The sequence below is a fragment of the Ochotona princeps genome, chromosome 7 (assembly GCF_030435755.1).
Source record: "Ochotona princeps isolate mOchPri1 chromosome 7, mOchPri1.hap1, whole genome shotgun sequence".
In the NCBI taxonomy this organism is placed as follows: domain Eukaryota; kingdom Metazoa; phylum Chordata; class Mammalia; order Lagomorpha; family Ochotonidae; genus Ochotona; species Ochotona princeps.
Window position 1 is genome coordinate 10,503,636 of NC_080838.1, and position 19,336 is coordinate 10,522,971.

Below are 19,336 nucleotides of genomic sequence, written 5' to 3' on the forward strand. Positions count from 1 at the left end.
GGGTTTTTTTTTTTTTTGCAGGCTTTGGTGACGGGGGATATACCACACTTTCCTTTGACACTCCTAACCTTCTAAGCAGAGTAGGGAAAGGGACTGCTAGAACACAGGACACTGAAGGTTAGGCCAGTAAGCCCTAGGCAGAGGCCTTGGGCTGGCTGGGGTAGGGTGATGCTGGCTCCTCAGCCATCTCCATGTACTCCACTGAGGCAAACATGGTTCAGCATTTTAAGTCACATTGCACTGAATTTATCAGTAATTTTCAAAGGTACATTCCTCCAGCACATACAGTCCCAAACTCAACAGTCTCACCTAGTCGTCAGGAGTTAACTTGAGAGGTTGTTAGCCAGCAGAGCAGCGAACTCTTGAGCCATCCAGTTCATCCAAGGGACGGGCAGCAGGCACATGTTCCTTTCAGCAAGTCCCCAAGTCAGAAGTCTGTAGGAAGGAGCCTTCTGTAGTTGGAGACAGAACAGGTCCCCAGCAGCCTCCAACACAAGGCAGGCTTCAGGATGCCCCAGCTGTTGAAGCTGAGCTCCACACTCCCAGAGGCCGCCTAGGAGCTTAGGCCTGGACTCAGAGGCTGCATACACACTAGAACAGACATCAGCCTCAGACATGGAGTCCAGGCTTGGTCACCCTTACAGGTTTCTCTAGAATGCTCTGAAGGCTTTGAGTTGCCAGCCTGAGACCACCCACAGTCCTGCAGCACCAAGGCCTGGAAGACCAAGGTATGTTAGGGTGTGGGTGGGACAGAGCTGAGCATGAAGCTGTTCACAGACAGAACACAGCTCACACCGTCAGCCGTGCTCATGTCCCGCTCCAGGCCGAAGTGGCCAGCAGGAGGTACCACCCCATGGAATGCCACACATCATGCCCCCAGGAACTCACCTGCTGCAGACAGTGAGGCTCCCCATCACCACAGTGTGTCTGTGAGTATACACCTGCATCCAGGGAAATCAATTTCCCAGTCACACTACTGCCAAACCCTAAGCTGTTAGGGAAGTGAACTCTGTAAACTCTCTCCCACAGCAGGGCAGACACATGGAAAAGTGAAGTACATTTTATTTCATTTACAGAGACCTCGGAGCAGAAAAATGGTGTTTAGGCAAAGAGCACACAGCTGAGGAGCACCAAAGAGAAGCTGGTTATAAATACGCCGGAGTGCTCTGCGGGTGGAGTGAGCATAAGTGTGGCTGGTGTCCCCCACGGAAGGAGAAAGCTTCAAAAGAGCATCTCTGCTTTTGTCTGGGTCAAAACCATGTCCCCTGGCACCAGAAACAGCCCTCTCCACACCATGGCGACCAGAGGCACGCTAGTGTAACACTGCGAGGATGACAGGCCTTTGCCAGATCTCAGCAGCAGGTGCACTGGGAGGGACCAGGAGCTTTGGCAGGTGGTGGGCACAGTGGCAGAAGGCCACCCTCCCACCTGTTCTACAGCTGAGTAATAAAAAAAAATCTCAAATCCTGATGCTTGATAGATGAAAGGTCCTTTCTGTCCATTTAGCCACTCTTGATCCACACATCTGCAGCTCCAGGCAGTGATGTCTAATATCCTCCATGGCCCTGGGGTGCTGGCGGTGGTGGGGAGTTCCCAACTGTGTAGGTGATTGCACAGCCACTCCCAGCAGGTGCTTGGGTGCCAGGGTCAGTCAGGGGTCCAAGTGGGGTCAGGGAGCTCCAATGCCAAGGAGCTACAGTAGTTTGACGTAATTCTGTGGAATCAGTCCCCTCTTGCCGTTCAGAGTCCCTTCTAGCCAGCCAGGCTCCCTCGACGTTTGCACTGAAAAGGGAAGAGAAATCGCTTTTGACCAAAATTTTCCCAGGTACAGGCTTCTGGGTGTTGGCTGCACTGTGATGAATCCTGAAGGCTCACAAGTCTGCTGTCTCAGGCAGGGGACAGGCTCAGCTGGGCTTCCCATCACAGTTCTCACCCGCCTTCCTTAGCCTCCAACTGGTCTCCCAGCGCCCCATTTACACCACCATGCAGAGTTGCTCAATGAATGCTGCCCTTCCTACCCACAGCCCTTCTCAGCAGCCTGTACACATACACCAGGGCCCTGGCCCTGCACACCTCCTACCAGAGCCCTTCTGCTCCACAGCCTGTTGGCTGGGAAGGCATTCCCTTGGCTTCCTCAGCTGGCAAGCCTCCCCTCAGGAAGCTTGGTGCTCGTAGGAATCTACTTCAGCTTCTCACCACTTACAGGCCTCACGGGCCTTGGCCGACCACTGGTCTGTATCCCATGCTGGATGGGGAACTCACGAGGGCAGGCCTCGTCCTTCACAGTCAGGGCACAGAGTCTAGCCCTTGCACGTGTCTACAGAGAGCTGCGATGCATCCACAGCCATGGGCACAGGGTCCAGGTTGCCAGCAGCAGCGGCACGTGAACACCAAATGCAGAATCATTTAGTAACACGTCCCTGTGCAGGTTCCCAAACACAGGTGGGAATGACAGGGGAGTTGTGGCCCACCAAGCAGATGAACTCAGGAGCTGGCTGTGGAAGGCAGCATCCCACCAGAATCCATGAGGAAACTTGCATCAGCAACCAAGTCAGTCAGTCCGTCTCTCTTTGTCTCTCTCTCATACACTCATACACACATACACACTTTCTGAAGTAATACTCAGCCTCACTATGTCTCTCTTTAGCCTATGGCATTTTGAATGCCAGTTGCCACTCAGTAAACTGAGTTCATGGCCCCATGAACACAGCAAAGCCCAATTGGCAGCCACTGATGTTTGATCCAGTTCTATTTGTTCTTGTTCAACAAGGTAATTAATTGCTCCTCCCCTCTTGAATGAAATAAGTGTGCATGCCAGATGTCTGCATGACACCCTGACCTTCTGTTATTCCTTTCCCTGCCCTGGCCCTGGCCCCACAACAAACTTCAGACTTCAAAGCCTCTACGTTTCTACTTCTTTGGCCATGAGGTCCTCCTGCCCCTCACCCCAAACCTGGACAGCACCACTGAATGCGGCAGACATCAGCTTGAGCCACTGGAATCCCCTTATGCTCCAGACCTGATTGATGATGGGTCCCATCTATTTCAGGTATAGGGTTGCTGTGGGAGGGGGGCTGAGACTGTCTCAACTAGGCTACATCATGAGCTGCATCATATATAATACAACTGCATACCTAAGACATGAGACTTCATGTTCCCCAGTGCCTCACCCGGAGTCAACATGATTATCTGTGCAATGAATGAACAGATGAATCAAAGGTAGTGTTCCCAAGGTGATCTGCCAGCAAAGTCACTTGGTTCAATGACCTTGACACTGATGCAGTTCCCCAGAAAAGGAATTCTGGGGCTTCTCGCTTCATCCAAATACCCAGGCTGGCAAAACCACTCCATACAGCCACCAGCCCAGAAAAGGACCCTTGGGGTTGAAACAGCATATAACCAAACAAGGGCCCTAAAGTCAGAGGCCTTGAAAGAGGCTCCCGGCTGACGAGTGCTGGGGACGGGGTATGGGTATGGGGAGCACAACCTTGGAAACTTTCTTCCCTTCACAGGCTCTCTCTCTACCAAAGGAGGTCCTGGGACTTAGCTTGCAACAGGCACTCAGACTCGACTGCAGTGCTCCGTACAATAGCTCACACAGAACCACCCTGACTGTGCTGTCTCTTTTCTGACACACATGCTAGCACATTAGTCAGATACAGTGTACTTAAGAGGAAACAAAGCTGTATGACTTCCCACAACAGGGGCAACAAGGAGAGGGAGCAGGGCCAGACCAGAGATCTTTAATAGCCACCAGCAACAGAACAGAGGCTTGTCCATTTCAGGATACCTCCCTGGAAGGCAGGAGCCAGTGGGAAGACAAGTGGCACTGTGGACACCTGTAATAGCCAAGAGCTCATGACCCAAGGCTGGCAGTGCCTTGGAGGGAAAGGAAATGAGAGTCCAGAGTGCTGGCGGCCATCAGTCCCCAGGCACACAAGCTGCAGGTGGGGCCGGGAGAGCCTCCCACTCTGAGGTCTCAGCCTGAAACACCTATCCCAGGCTCCTGTCTGTACTTGGTTTACACTACAGGTTGTTGGCTTCCTCTACCAGTTACAACATGAAGGTTAATGTAATATACCAAGTGGGCTAGGTACCCAGGAACTTGGTCCAGCCTAACACCAGCCTGGGTATTTCTGTGCAGATGTAGCCAGTTATCCCACATGCCTTGATGAGAATCATGGCTACATCAGCAGACATGGCATAAAGCACATGAGCCTCAGACCATGGCCAGCCTCATCCCATCAGGAGAAGGAGGCCTGAACAGAACATGGTCCAAAGAAGAAGAGGAAAGAAAAGACGGAAGGAACAGGAGGAGGAATTCCTACAGCTGCTCACACTTGGCCTCTAGCTGCAGAGACCAGCTGGACTCAGCCTGCTGGTCTACCCCAGAGGTGTTAGCCTTTGCCAGTATCCACAGTTCCTTAACACACACAAGCATGATCCCTTTCCCTAGGAAATGCTGACAAATGCAGGCCACAAATGCAGGGGAACACAGCACCTCACTATGTGGAGGGCTCAGTCTGCAGGCTCATGGAAGATTATGAAAATGACATGAGGGTCATTTCCATAATGACTCCAAGAATCTCTGGGACCCTTGCTGCAGCTCTGGCTCAGTCACGACCCAGTGATCCTGCACGAGATTTCTCATATCTGAAAGAGGGTAAATGACAGCTCATCAGAAGTCATTGCAAAGATTAAAATGAGACCATATACATTGGAGGGCTGGCAGGAACATGCCCACGGAGAGCAGTGACTATTATTTCAATCTCAAAACACAATGTGTCCCACCCATCACTCCGTCAACCTGTAAGCACTGTAATCTATTAGCCAGAATTTATAATACTCCCCCCACCCAAGGCCCTTCAATCAGGCCACCCAGGCCCTTGCCTATCAATGCCCCACACACCAGGGCTTTTCTGTATCTTACTGGGTCTGTTTGCCTCACTCAACCAACACTCTCTGGAAAAAACAAGGTGTCTTTGTTTCAGCTTCATTGTTGCTTAGATCACTTTCCTACTTGAGAGCTGCATCAAACAGAAAATAAACACTCAGACCAATAAAAGTAACCTGTCCTGATAACCCAGAGCAGTTTAGAATTTGATGGTCATGCTGGAAATGGGTGGGACAGATAAGAGCTGATTAGAGTGGTGAACCCCAGCTTCCTGCACTTAGAAGGTGCTGGCCAAAGCCATGTGATGACCTGAAGAGTCCTAGTCTTACTCTCTTAAGAGGTCCTGGGATCATGTGAGGACTGAACCCAGACATTGGTCTATGCAACCAGAACCCCACGTTCTTAGGCTGGAGTTGGCCTTTCTAGAACAGCAGGGTTGGCTGAGGCCCCAGACACCCTTACAATGAAGATGCTAGGTGGATGATGTGCAATGGTTAGGCCACAACTTGGCCCATAGCCCATACTGGAGTGCCAGTCCCAGTCTTGGTTGCTGTTTCTGATCCAGATTCCTGCTAGTGCCTCCTGGGAGACATCAGATGATGCTTCAAGTGCTTGGGCCCTTGCCACCCACGTGCAGGACCTGAATACTACAATCTCCAGTTTCTGGCAATGGCCTGGCCTAGCTCCAGCGGCTGCAGGCATTTGTAGTTCCTCTCCATCGTGTGTGTGTGTGTGTGTGTGTGTGTGTGTGTGTGTGTGAATTAGCTTCTCAAGCTGATGAAAAGAAACAAACATTTAAAAATTGGCATTATGTAAGCCAGGACAAGATAGGACAGGACCAGGAAAGAAGGGCTAGTGTTGGTCATGCTGTGTTTATGGTAGGCATCAGAAATCAGCATCAATTTGACAGGTGTCACTTAGGGTTCCAGAAGCTGCATTTGAAATGCTTCTGGGGGTCCAATCTCTGGCTCTGAGGTCCCAGGCTGCTGTGACACATCCATACCTGCACCTAGCCAAGAACGGTAACAACTGAACAAACTCCCTGCCATCACAGACACCATACAGGGCTGCACAGAACACGCAAATGCTGAGACTGAACCAACTACCTTCCACAGCTGACTGGTAAAAACTCAGAGTGCCTGTCTACTACTCACTCACTTATTAGCTCATCATTCCAGAGCAGGGTGGCAAGAGCAGCAGGGGTCCTGGCAGGCACAGTTGGTCTGGCCAAGCCCAAGCACGGCTTCCTCTACAAGGAGCTGTTTGTAGGCGCAACAGGAACCTGCCTGCCACTGCTAGGGGCAGCAGGCATGGCAGTGTCATTGTCTGTCCCCCCCCCCCCACTCATGCCCTTCTCCGAGGGGTACATCTTGCATGTGGGGGCCTCAGTCCAGGGACCTAGGAACACCCACAAAGGGGACACCAGAACATGGAGCCAGTTGTGTGTGCGGTCAGAGGCCTTAACCTCAAAAAGCTCAAGGCCCTCTCCCATACCCACAGAGGGCAATGGACATTGGGGAGGTATGGAAAAAGCAGATCAGGGACAGCCAGGTCAGCAGCTACACCATCCACACCAGAAGGCTGTGACAACCCAGCCACTCATGAGCCACTGTTGACACAGGCAGATGGTATGGGGGCCACTGGACAAGCACGGGGGCACGCTGCCTCTGTGTTAGGCATAAGCCACACACCCTGCCCTGCCACTTATGGCCCAGGCAGCTGTGAACCAGCTGCAAATCCTTGGAAATCTGATGAAGTCCTGGGATGACATTTTTGTTAATCCTTGTAAAATAACAGGACATACAGTATACCACTTTAAACTGCAAAGCCATTTTTACTGGCATACAGACATTTATAATCTTGTGCCATCACCACAACTATGCCTCTCTAGAACTGCATCCTCACAGAGACTGTATCCACTCTTCCCTCCTCCAGCTCCCAGCCACTTCTTTCACTCTATGTGTCACTGAGATTAAGGCTGAGTGGGTTAAGTGACAGCCTGTGAGGCTCCCAACTCCTATATGAGTGATAGTCCTGGCTGCTCCACTTCCACCTGGGAGAGACCTGGATGGAGTTTCAGGCTCTTGGCTTCAGCCTGGTTGGGCACGCCACTGCAGCCATTCCGAGTGAGAACTAGGAGACGGAAGATACGTCTCTGTCCCTCTCTCTGTATTTCTTTCAAATAAATAATTTTAAAGCACATTTTAAAAATCAGCAGAATCATACAATTTGCTCTGTAGCTGGCTCATCTCACCTCACCTCACCTCACCTAACTCCAAGGTCCACCCCTGTTGCAGCATGTTTCCAAATCTCTTTTTTGAAAATAAGTACCTTTATTGGAAAGGCAGATTTCCAGAGAAAAGAACAGACAAAGATCTTTCATCCACTGGTTTGCTTCTCAAGTAAGTGATCTGAAGCCAGGAACCTCTTCTGGGTCTCCCATGTGAGTGCGGGGTCTCAAAGCTTTGGGCCATTCTCTGCTGCCTTACCAGGGCATAAGCAGGGAGCTGGGTGGAAAATGGAGCAACCTAGACATGAACCAGTGTCCATATGGGATCCTGGCACTTGAAGGTGGAGGATTAGCCAATCAAGCCATGGTCCTAGTCCCCAAATCTGACCTTCATGGCTGAACTACATATGTTCACGCCACATTCCACTTACCCCCTCAGCTGTTGACGGGTAATTCCAGTGTCTCCACTGCTGGCCCTCAGGAACAATGCTGCGGTGACTCCAAGTCTACAGTTATCCACTCCAGATGGTACTCTGTTTCTCTGGGCACAGAGCCAGCTGGGTAAGCACTGGCCTCTAGTCATCTCTTACTAACTTCCTGAGGAACCCCCACACCTCTCCTCTGCACCACCTGCCCACTCCACCCCCACCAGCAGCAGTCCCTGCCACATATCTTCACTAATGCTTATTATTCCATTTTCTTGATACTGGCCTTGCTGATGGAGGTGGAATCATAGCTCATGGTGCTTCTGCCCTCTCATTACGGCCTGCCATCCCATAACAACAGGACTTGGGAGCTGGTGACGGGGATAATTTGGGAGAAGCCAGCTGTCAGAACTGAATCAGGACTCAGGTTTATCCGTGTAAACAGCATATGTGACAAAGATTAAACCACTGAAGCAGCATCATAATATGATGAACACCAGGAACTCACATGTAGCTTAAGAACTACAGTGTGACCAGTTATGGGAGTCCTGGCTCCCTGGGCTCTGCTCTCTCGCGCCATCTCATCTATCCTGAGTCATCAGTGGTTAGAATTTAGTATTTCTTGCTCTCTTTACGCCAACTGCAGCTAAAAAATACGGCTTTATACACAAGTACACATCCGCAATAATATTTATTTAGCTAATGTCTGGGCTTAACTAGAATCACATGACAGAACCATCTGCCACTTATCTTTGTACTTAACATTTTTCCCTAAGATTCCCCCACATCAAGAAATCTGGGAACAAACCTTTGAGTTGTGGGGTATATACACGATCCATGTTTCCAGAAAATACTATAATTGCTTCCCAAGGATGACCCTGTACCTGTTCAAGACCTTTCAGTTTTGATCGCTTGCAGGCCTGAGAGGAGTCATCCATCCACACCTGCTCACCAAGCAGTGGTGAGATCAGATGGCATCTACAGTGGAAACCAGCAAAAGCCTGGGGCAGCGAGAACCCAGCCTCAGCACCGAGCGCACGCCAGCCCTGCCCGTCTTAAGGAGGGTGGACAGCTTCAGGGTCATCTGTCTGGAAATAGACCAGTCTTGTCTGGCAACCAGTGGGACACGTTCCACAATCTTGGGGCTCCCAGGGGCCATGGCTGCACTGGGATTGCACACCCACCGCTGTCCCCGAGGGCATGGGAGGAAACAGCTGGGTCTCCTATAGAAGCCATCTTCAGCCTAGAATCTGAACTCCCAGTTCACATCCGGGCCACACAGAAGGAGCAAGGGACAGCTGCCAAGCCGCCGAACTAGTGAAGCCGCCTTCCCTTCCACACCCGGGTGTAGGATTTCTCACAGTTGTCTCTCTTCCAAGCCTCCTGACAGTGTGGCCCAGAGGTCACTCTGACCTGCAGCTTGTTTTCTCCAAAGGCCACTGAATGCCATACACGGATTTCCTTACTTTCCTGGGAGAGGGTCAGAAGCCTTGCTGATGGATGGAAGATGCCAAGGGGGCAAGTGACCCCGGGAAGACCGTCTCGGGCCTCTTCACAGTGCTGACTGCTGCTGGTCTGCACAAAGGGAGCATGATTGGAGACACTCCAGGCCAAATTGTAAACACTGGCCACTTGGAACCTGGCTCCCCAGAAGCAGAAGTTAGATGACTGGCCAATGCGTCTTGCCCTGCCACTGTGATCAGACAGGCAAACCCCACAGCCATTTGTGGAAAGGCCTGCCAGCCAGGTTCTGGGCAAGCACACATTTCAGCTAACTGAAAAGCCAACTGCATGCCAAAAAAGAATGTTGGAACGTGCACACCAAAGACTGAGCTGCCACAAGGGCTCTTACTGGCCACAGGAACTGTCCCTGAGGACAGCAGGACCCACGGTGACTGATCTGATGGCCTCCTGCTGGCCTGATGTGCACTGGCAGAAAGGAACCATAAGGTAGCTGCGAGTCGAGTGGCTCACATGAAACCAGACACTCACAAGGGCAGACAGTATCAACACATCAGCAAGGCATTTTTGGAGCAGCTGGCCTTACGCAGGGACCATGGAGACACCCTAGGTGCCCCAGCCAGCAAGTCCAGACAGAGGCTGATGCCAGTGCCACAGGGCAGAGTCCAAGGAAGACATGACTTGGCTGAACACATGGACATGTCCTCGGCATACACCAGCTGTGCTTGGGGTACGTCACAGCCTCCACCAGAGGCTGCTGCCCTCCAAGCCAGGTCTTCCAGGAGTACTCAGCAATATCCTGGCACCTGTCCTGAATCCTGCAGATGTCCCAGGATGTAGTGCTGGAGGAAACTATGTGGGAGTCATATAGAAAATAATATAGCTAAAATCTAATCACCAATGAAGCCGGAGAAAACTGAAAAATATCTGTGCAAAACAAATTAAGGATAACTTTATTTCAGGGCAAAAGAAAAACAAACAAAAACCAACATAGAAGGCCACTGAGGTCCACCCCCTCCTGCCAAAAAAAAAAAAAAAAAAAATGCAGTTTTCATGATTTTTTAGGACCTCCTGCAACTACAGCTAATAGGAACAACCCATGGCTGTCACTCCTCCCACAACAGTACAGGGAAGAGCTAGCTGTATACGTCCATGCATGCTCAGCACACCGCTGTGCCCACACAGGACTCCTGTGTCCAGTGTGCTTCTCGTACTCCGCATTCTCACTGTTGACGAGTTTACAGTGAGCATCTGACCCAGTTCTGGCTACTGAGACACAAGGGCTGGTAAACTAGGGAAGAGATTTCTGGGAAAGAGTCTTCACATTAGCATGAGGCATCCCATCTGGAGCTACATGTGGCCACAATGCACAGAACTGTGGCAGCCATTGTGCCCACAATGGCTACATTTTCCAGTACTACTGCACTATGTAGTTTCAAGGTAGTGTAGCAGGGGACCCAGCCAGTGGCCCACGTGTATAAGACAAGAATAGCTGAGCATAGTTAAGGGGAAAACCTCTAAGTTTGATGACACCTTTGAGAAAATGCATTAAGCAACTCTAGAGGTCCCCTCCTTCCAGACTCCCTCTTGTGTGAATTAATGTCCTCCTGACTGCTTGAGCCGGCTGTATCAGTGAGCATCACCCATAACCTAAAACACCCTAATAGGTACTTTCTACCTAAGGCAACCACCTCACAAACAATATGAATCAGGGAATTTCAGAGGTCCCTAAATGAGCTGAATCACACAAGGCAAGAGCTCATTGCCATTTCTCAAGTGGCCAAGATGCAATTCTGCTAGCCCAGCACTCCCCTCATTATGGTGTAGTGACATCTCACAAGCTGGGAGCAGGGCAGCTCCTGCACCAGACTCTCCTGGCAAAACTGTGTGAAAGGACAGTACGGCAACAGGAGAATGGCCTCGCTTCTACTGCGAGAGCAGCATTTCTCCACAAAGTGTCATTCTGTTCTCCATGAGGTTGGGTTGCTGCTGCTTTCAGCATATACCACATGTATCTCATAAACGACTCTAAACGAGACAACCTGCTCTCTGCAGACCACTCACCAGCAAATGCCATGCACACATCATGCTCACGTGTTTCGTACGGACCAAACACTCCGTTGCAAGGATCTCAGGTCCCCACTGCTTCCCCAAAACTCTTCTGGGAAGCTCCACCCACACACAGCATCACTGTTTCCAAGGCAACCAATGGATTTCATAATGAGCAGGACTGAGGAGGAGAAAATTAAGAGCTTGGAAGGGGGTGGGGGGAGTGGATATACTCACAGAGCCAGAGCCAAGGGTCTAGAAACACAACAACAGGCAGAATTCCTAGTATGTGAATGGTCATCACTTATATCAAAACTGACACCTTGGTTTAAACATGCAAAGTCAATATCCCTGTGTGGGGAGCTCACATATCCTTCAAATATGCAGAACTACAAAACACAAGGGGAGGAGGAATCCCAATTTTCCAAGCACAGTAGTATTCTCAGATTTGGACAACTGGAAGCAAGTTAGGAGGCTGAGTTAGGAAGTCTAGGGGAATCAAGGGAAAAAGGAGAGGGGGTGACATAAATCACAAATATTCCCTAAACCCAAGTGACACTAGCTTCTTTCCACCAGGAGCTTTGCATGAAGATCCATGCCAATGAAAAGGTGCAGAATAAATCAACTCATAAAACCCTGACGTTCAGTCTAAGAGCCAAATGGTGGGCTCTCTGCTGGCCAGAGTGTCAAGGGACAGCCATGCTACCTGCAAACCTGTGCCGGAGATACGCTGGGGTCTCCAGAAGTATCTCACCACAGGACTCCCATCCCCCAACACTTACCATCCTCAAAGATGGCTCCGATCTCAAAAGACAATTCTGAGCTGTGCTCTGCTTCACATGGGTATACTGCTCGGGCCTTCCGATTGATAATGCTGCAGAGGCAACAGGAAAGGTACAAATCAAACTGTGTAAAACCACACAGAGATGCAACCCTCCCCGCGCCCTACCTGCCACTTCCCAGAGCTTATTCATATGTCACCAGTGGGGGGCAACTCCTCCCACAGAAGCAATTAACCAGGAGGCGAACACCAGGCAGGGCTGTAGCACTTGATCTCAAGGAAGTGATCGGTGTCAAGTTCCACCCTTTCCTCAGGAAACTTCTTCACCTAATTCTCCTCCTTGTCAGGTGGGATGCTCTCTCCTCTGCATCAGCACGAACAGAGCCTGGTCACACTCCAAGTACTTCAGTCATCCAGCAGGAGATGCAGCATAGTGTAGAGACAGGCATCGCTTGCAAGGACCACCTGCTCTCCATATCCCTCTGGAAAGGGCCTGTGGCTCTAACCCGGCCATCTTTACTGACAGCCCCAGGAGGCTCAGGAGGCTTGGCTTTGTGCTGCATGTCAAAAATCACCAGTGCCACCATGTGAAAGGGCACACTGGAGAATGAAGGAAGCCAAGCTCTTAGATCAGGAGCACAGTAGAGGCAAGTACCCTGTGTCCCTGGAGGAGGGGATGCCACCTCAGCCCGGGGGCACAGGCAGAGGGGCTTGCTGTGGGCCAGCCTTCTATGTTCTCAAGGGAATCAGCCATCGCCCAGTGGCACACAGTCATGTGCCTGGCACCCAGTGTGCCTCCTTTTAACACAAACAATGTGCTTTAATTTTCTGGTATGAAAAGGTCTTCCAAGTGAAGTAGTCTTATTAAGGCACAACCAGCACTAAAGAAACACTGTGTGTTCCAGTAGCTCTCAAGCAAGGCACCTTTACCCCACCAAGGGAACTTCAGCAACCCTCTTGTAGCAGGCAAACACAAGATTCTGTTTATCCAGCAGCGTTCATGTCATTCGTCACCTACCTTTCAGGAGGCTTGTCCACTACAGCAGTCACATGCGAGGGGGTAAAGGGTGGCGACAGGGGTGAAGGAGGAGGAACAGCAGCTGGATTGGCGCTTGGAGTGGTCGGAGACTGCGGGTTAAGCCACTGGACCATGGGTGACCGGGTCTGGCTTGGGCTAAGGGTACAAGGTGAAAGGACAGGATTAATAGCATGAAGGTGGCTCAATACACACCACACATCCCACTCCTAAATGGCCAGGATGCTAACTCCTTTCTCTTTTCCATTCAATGGGCTCCAGATCCTGTCCATAGCTTCAGCAACCCCAAGGCTAGATACAACTGCAAACTGGAGGGGTTTTTTGTGGACTTCTTAAACGAGTAGCAAAGTGAGGATCAGCTGTGACCTAGCGGCTGTAGCCATTGCTCTTGTCTCAGTGGGGAGGTCATTTCCTTAACTCTCTTGTTTAGACCTCACAAGGCCAGACAGAGGGCCCACCACTGGGCACCCAATTGAGATGTTCTATGCCTGACTCATCAGGAAAGGGAAGAGGGGATGAGTGAAACTCAGAGGGATTTAAGGCCACTGCTCACCAAACTACTGTCATTTTATCTCCTGACAAGGATTCCAAGCGCTTGGACCACAGTGGCCGAGGAAGACGAGACGTTTCACCACACCCCTCTCCAGTCCTGCCAGTTATCAACATAGTGCAAGCCTGGCCATCCATCTGCCCCAGGAGTAGACAGCCAGGGCATGAAGCAAAGGACTAATGCAGTTGTCTTTATAAGACCCTTTAAAAATCAAGATCATACATTTTGTAGCTGCCTAATCTTGACTTCTTAATTTTTTTTTTAAAACAATCTCAGCATTCTTGTTTTTCTTTGCAAAGCAAATACACCCCTTAGTTTTTAGAAAGCAAACAGGGTCTGTGCACCCTGGCCTGGCTTCCATCTTATCCCACTACAGGAACTGGGGACTCGCACAGTGTCCAGGGTAGGTAGCCTCCCTAGGGTTAGGCAGGCAGAGCACAGGAGCTGCTCCGATGGAAGACACTTCACACAGGCCTTATCCCCTGGCAAGGAGTGGGCATGAGGCCACAAGTGAGGAAATTAAATGTGGCTGAATCACAAAACAAACCCACACTCCTACCAGCAGGGGTCAGGGGATGGCAGGGCTCATCTGCATCTCCCCAAAGCAAAATGTCTGTACTTTTTGTTTTAAAGGAAAAAGAAATTTTAAACACAAGATTCATTATTTAACTGCTACTTTCCAGGACTAGGGTTAATGGGGTGGGGAATGTAATTAGCACAATTTGGGGGGGGGGGGAAACCAGTTAAATCTTTAATATTATATTTTCTCTAAAAGCTATAGAGAAAAAGTTTTTAAAAGTGATTTATTACTTTTATTGCAAAGACAGATATACAGAGAGGAGGAGAAACAGAGATGATCTTCCATATGATGGTTCACTCCCCAAGTGGCCACAACTGCCGAAACTGAGTCGATCCGAAGCCAGGAGTCAGGAGTCTCTTCTGGGTCTCTCATGTGAGTACAGGGTCCCAAGGCTTTGGGCCATCCTCAGCTGCTTTCCCAGGCCACAAGCAGGGAGCTGGATAGGAAGCGGGGAAGCCGGGAATAGAACCAGCGACCATATGGGATCCCAGCGTGTGCAAAGTGAAGACATTAGTCATTAGGCTACTGTGCTGGGCGAAGAAAAATAGTTTTGTAAGAAACTTTCTGGGGCTGTCACTGTGACACAGCTACTTAAGCTGCTGCTTTCAAGGCCTGTGTCCCACACCCTAGTGCTGGCTCAAGCCTTGGCTAGTCTGCTACCAATCCAGTTTCCTGCGGATGTATTCAGCAAAGCAACAGAAGACAGCCTGAGTACCAGATTCCCTACTATCAATGTGAGAGACCCAGATGGGGCTGCTGGATCCTGGCTTCAGCCGAATGCAGAGCTAACCATCGTGGCCATTAGGGGAGTAAGTGAAATCTCTCTTCTCCTCCTTCCTGTTCTTTCTCCATCTCTGTCACTCTGTCATTCAGATAAATCAATCTTTAAAGGAAAGAGATATTTTAAGAATCTCCATTCTTTGACCTTCAAGATTCTCAATAAACACCAGGCATTTTGGCAAGGCAGTTCAAAGCAAAGAGACAGCTTTTCCTCAACCAGGGCTCTCAGAGAAAGCTGAGCTCTCAAGACAATGGTGTACCGGATGAAGCGACTGTCTCCTTTAAGCATCAGGAATGGTCCTAGCCACCTGGGTGTTGACAGCTTATCCCTATGGACCCTCATGTTCCTGCCCATACAGCAAGCAAAAGCCCTGGACCAAATCTTCAAGGGCGTTTGTAGAGCAAACAGCCTGGCAGAGAAAGACTGGACTGGGTACATTTCTCCAGAGCAAACAAAAGGCTCTATTGGGAAAGATGTGGGTTTTCTGAGCCCTGGCTTCCTCTCCTGTCACACTTCACACACCTGGCCCATGTTCCATGATCCTGTGCTGATACCTGGGGAACACCGGCTCCTGGCTACTTTCACAGTTTTCCAACTGGCAGAGTCGTTGGCTCCACCAAGAATCCCCTGGCTTCTGCCAAAGGCGAGAAACCGCGGCAGGCTTAAGTAGGAACACAGCAAAGCTGCAGACCCTTGGCTCTGACCGTCTCATACTAGGGAGAACTGTGGAAATAGTCACTCAGAATTTTTTTTTCTTTTCAATTCTGTGGTTTAGAGGGGAACCCGGGCTGACAAAGTCATCGGGTCAAAGAGCAGAACTCATGGGTGACATCAGAATAAACTGTACACTGCATCCCTGTCACTCCCCAGAGTCAAACTCTGCAAAAAGAACAATTTTCTTTCCTTCTTCCTGTCGCTCCTTTAATGGCGGACTTTTGATTAGTCAGGCTGGCAGGAGCACAAACCACCAATTCTATTGAATCATGCGCTACTGACCAATTACAGAAAGAACCCAAGTGCTGCACATTTCTGCAAAGCCAAGCTGTGGTTCACAAAACATGAAGGAAGAAGTCCGCTCTCCCCCTGCACAAGCTCAGAGAGCAGTTACCAGCATAGAAACTACCGGTGTCTGTTCCCTGTCTCCCCAAGTGAACACGCTCTGCTCCAAGACTCTTCTCTGAAAACAGGACTTGGAGGGTACAAGTGCCAACATCGAAACCTTCCTTCAGGCTTGGAGAACTGTTTTCTTCTCAAAGAGGACACCTAGAAACAAGGGTATCCCCCCAAAATCACAGAGGATTTTGAATCATGAATGCATTCCTGAAAGCACTCTCATTCAAGGTCTGCTTGCCTACAACCCTAAGGCAAACCAAAGCTTCCTTTCTTTGGTGGGGTGTGGTGGAGGAAGATTTAGGGAAGACAGTGACCTCTGCTATAAAAACAATCAACACTCTTGTTTTGGAAAAAAGAGGCTAGGATGTGAAGCAAAGAGCTCATAGATTTTGCATTTCAAGAGAGGAGGAAAAAATGAAAATAAGAATTTAGAATGGGAAGTTGTAAATGCATACACACTAATGTGCATGTTACAAATTTTACATTCAAGTTGATTTTTGTAAAAACTCAACAAACCAACAGTCCCTACTGCTTCTGATTCAAACCGTGACCCAGCCTTGCTCAGCACCAGACTTCATGCTCCATGCATATTAAAAACTTTCTGGCAACCAAAGAGCACAGAGGCTCCAGAAAGGGAGGGGAAGGGGACAGCTTAACTGTTAACACTCAACACCAGCCATACTAATCCCAGGGGACGCCTGCAGGAACAAGCCTTTTCTGCATGGCACACAGGGACGAGCTGTGGGCAGTGCTGCTGATACAACTGCCCAATTCCAGGTTCCAGGAGCACCAGGTGCCACTGAGAACTCAAGGGACACAGCAAGAAGAGAAGTTGGACCCAAAGACAAACCGCTGCCTATTTGAAAGGAAGAATCCTCCAAATACCCACATGCATGACCACATAAGAGATGACATCAGGATTCATTCAGAAGTCTAGGCCAGAAGATACTACAGGCTTGTTTGCAAAGCCTCAGGGCAGAAGCTAACTCATTAGTAATATAATCCTCACACAGATCTGGAAACAGGCAGCACGTTCCACAACAGCCATCCTAGGCAAAAGGGTTTGAAAACATTAATAAAGACACAAAGACATCTTGCAGACCTGCGTATTATGGGAAAGTCTCTGCTCAAATGCCACAGCTATTTCTTAAGTGAGGCATTCCACAGCAAGGCAATAGCTTGCTTCTTAGTGAGTGAGCTCAGCAAAGCAGAACTGCAACAATCTTATAACAAGAAAGTCAGGGAATGCGGGGAGGAGGCCTTTCAAGTCCAGAAGGAGGACCTGGAATTGACTCATTCCCTCATTTCTTATGGCCTGAGAGCCCTATCAGGCCCTTAGGACAACCAAAGGTACAACCTAGGTACAACTAATGACTCAGGTATCTTTCTTGGGTTCCCAGCCAAGTGAGTGGGGAATGACCAACGAGTAACCATCACATGATGAGTGCCAACAGTCCCCTCAGAGACAACAAGGAGGAAGCATACAACCACCACCAGCTCATCTAGGAAGGCTTTCTGCTGGAGGCTGAACCTGCTGACTGGATGCTGCTGCTGTATCATCCCCACTTCTGCACACCCAGGTGCAGGCATGCCACACAGTATACACAGCCAGCACTGTGCCAGTTTTCTCCAGCACTAATTCAATCATCTTCAGTGGTCCCACTGCTCCATGTTGCACATGAGAAGAGTGGATCTTGGTCACCTTACTCAAGGTTAAGTCAGCAGCAAACCCTGTCCTGCCAAGGCAGCACGGCACTCCTACTCTCAAGTGTTTAGGTGGCTGGGACCAAATGTGAGAGCAGGAAGCAGGGAGGGAAAATCCTGAGGGATTTTCATCACAGCCATTCCAGAGCCTTGGGCCCCAAATCCAGCACTGCCATTACCTGACTATATGTTCATCTGTAGTTTTTGATTCTTCCCAAGAAAGCTCACTGGGGGGCAGGGTACATAGAAGAAAACATCCCACTTAACTCTGCAGAAGCCAGACTGAGGAAGAGAAGGACTACAGTGTGCCTGTCAGGAGCTGATGCCTGCCCTGGACTGTCATCTGCAACTGAAACTCGGCCCACTAACTTCAATTCTCTAGTCTCAGTTTCTTCAGCTCAAGTAGAGAAGGTAATTATTAAAAGGTCAAGTCACCGTTGTAGTTAAATAAGATAGTAGGTGCCAAGCACCTCACAGTAACTACAGCACAGCAGACGCTCGGCAAATAAAGACCTTAGTACAATTCTGATTTCTGAGCCAGGATCTTGCCTCTGGTTTCCATAGTTACATCATCACTAATGATTTTCTTTACAAAACATGGCAAATAAACAAGACGAGAGAGAAAAAATTACAAAGGCATTAAAGTGGACTTCACTACTTACAAGGGGAAAAAAGTGCAATATGGTGTCCTGCATTGGATCCTGGCACAGAAAGGCGACTTTAATGTGGAAAAACTGGTGACAGCCAAATAAAGCCTCAGCCTGGTTAGCAGTTCTGTGTAAGGCTAATTTCTGTTTTAAACAAAGGTACCATGTTAACAAGATGTCAACTGGAAGACAAGAGGGTCAGTGGTCTCTGGGAACCCCTTACAACTTTTGTACAAATTGAAGGAATTCCAAAATAAAGACTTTTATTTTAAACAATGGGTTATAAAAAAGACAATTCCAAGTAAATTTTTTAATCATGGAACATTTAAAAAGGCCTTTGGAAATCAGGATCTCATAGTTAAAGGTATCTAAAACCCACAGGGAGGAAAAAAACCCTTTTGGTTGATCCAATAACAAAACAAGATGCATGAAAACAACATTCAGATATCACCTGCATCTCCCACAACAATAACACATGGAGGTTAACTGCCTTGACTGACCTGAGTTTTAAAAGATATGGGTTTCACCAAACAGATAGGTTCTAATTACAATTTTGCTTACTCCAAACTAAACATTTTAATAAAACATCTTTTTTTTCTGAAAGACATCATACCAATGGGGATGGGAAGAGGGAGAAGGAGAGAGGTAGCAGGAGAGAGAGAGAAAGGAGAGAACTTTTCATCTACTGGTTCACTCCCCAAATGGTTGCAATGGACAGGGCAGAGCAGCAGGCGTCCAAACACTTGAACCATGCTCTGCTGCTTTCCCAGGTGCAGCAGCAGGGATCTATCCAGAATCAGTGGAGCAGCCAGGACTCAAAACACTGCTCCAACATGGGAAGCAGATGTCACAAATGGCAAACTGGCCTATTCTGCCACAACACCATCTCAATAAGCTTATCTCTTAATTGCATTTTTTTTCAATAAGCTTTCAGAAATGCTCTTAGGTGATGAGACAGATCAAAGTCAGTAAGCTTTCTCTATTAGGCAGTAGATGCTTCTGGCTCTGCAGCTCACCAGTAATCCCTCAATTCTGCCATCACTGCAGGATAAAAGTACCCACAAGCAAAACACCAACCACTGAGA

At 49.2% G+C, this 19,336-nt stretch overlaps 1 protein-coding gene across 1 annotated transcript in view; it reads right to left on the bottom strand.

Moving 5' to 3' along the window:
• Window positions 1–1,045: 1,045 nt before the first annotated feature.
• ARHGAP10 (Rho GTPase activating protein 10) overlaps window positions 1,046–19,336 on the bottom strand; it is a 333,273-nt gene continuing 314,982 nt past the window's right edge. The window contains exons 21-23 of the mRNA XM_058666789.1: window positions 12,859–13,014; window positions 11,842–11,933; window positions 1,046–1,782 (exon numbers count right to left, since the gene is read on the bottom strand). Coding sequence (XP_058522772.1) covers window positions 1,694–1,782; window positions 11,842–11,933; window positions 12,859–13,014 — 337 coding nt within the window. The 3' untranslated portion in view covers window positions 1,046–1,693. The remainder of the gene's footprint in view (window positions 1,783–11,841; window positions 11,934–12,858; window positions 13,015–19,336) is intronic.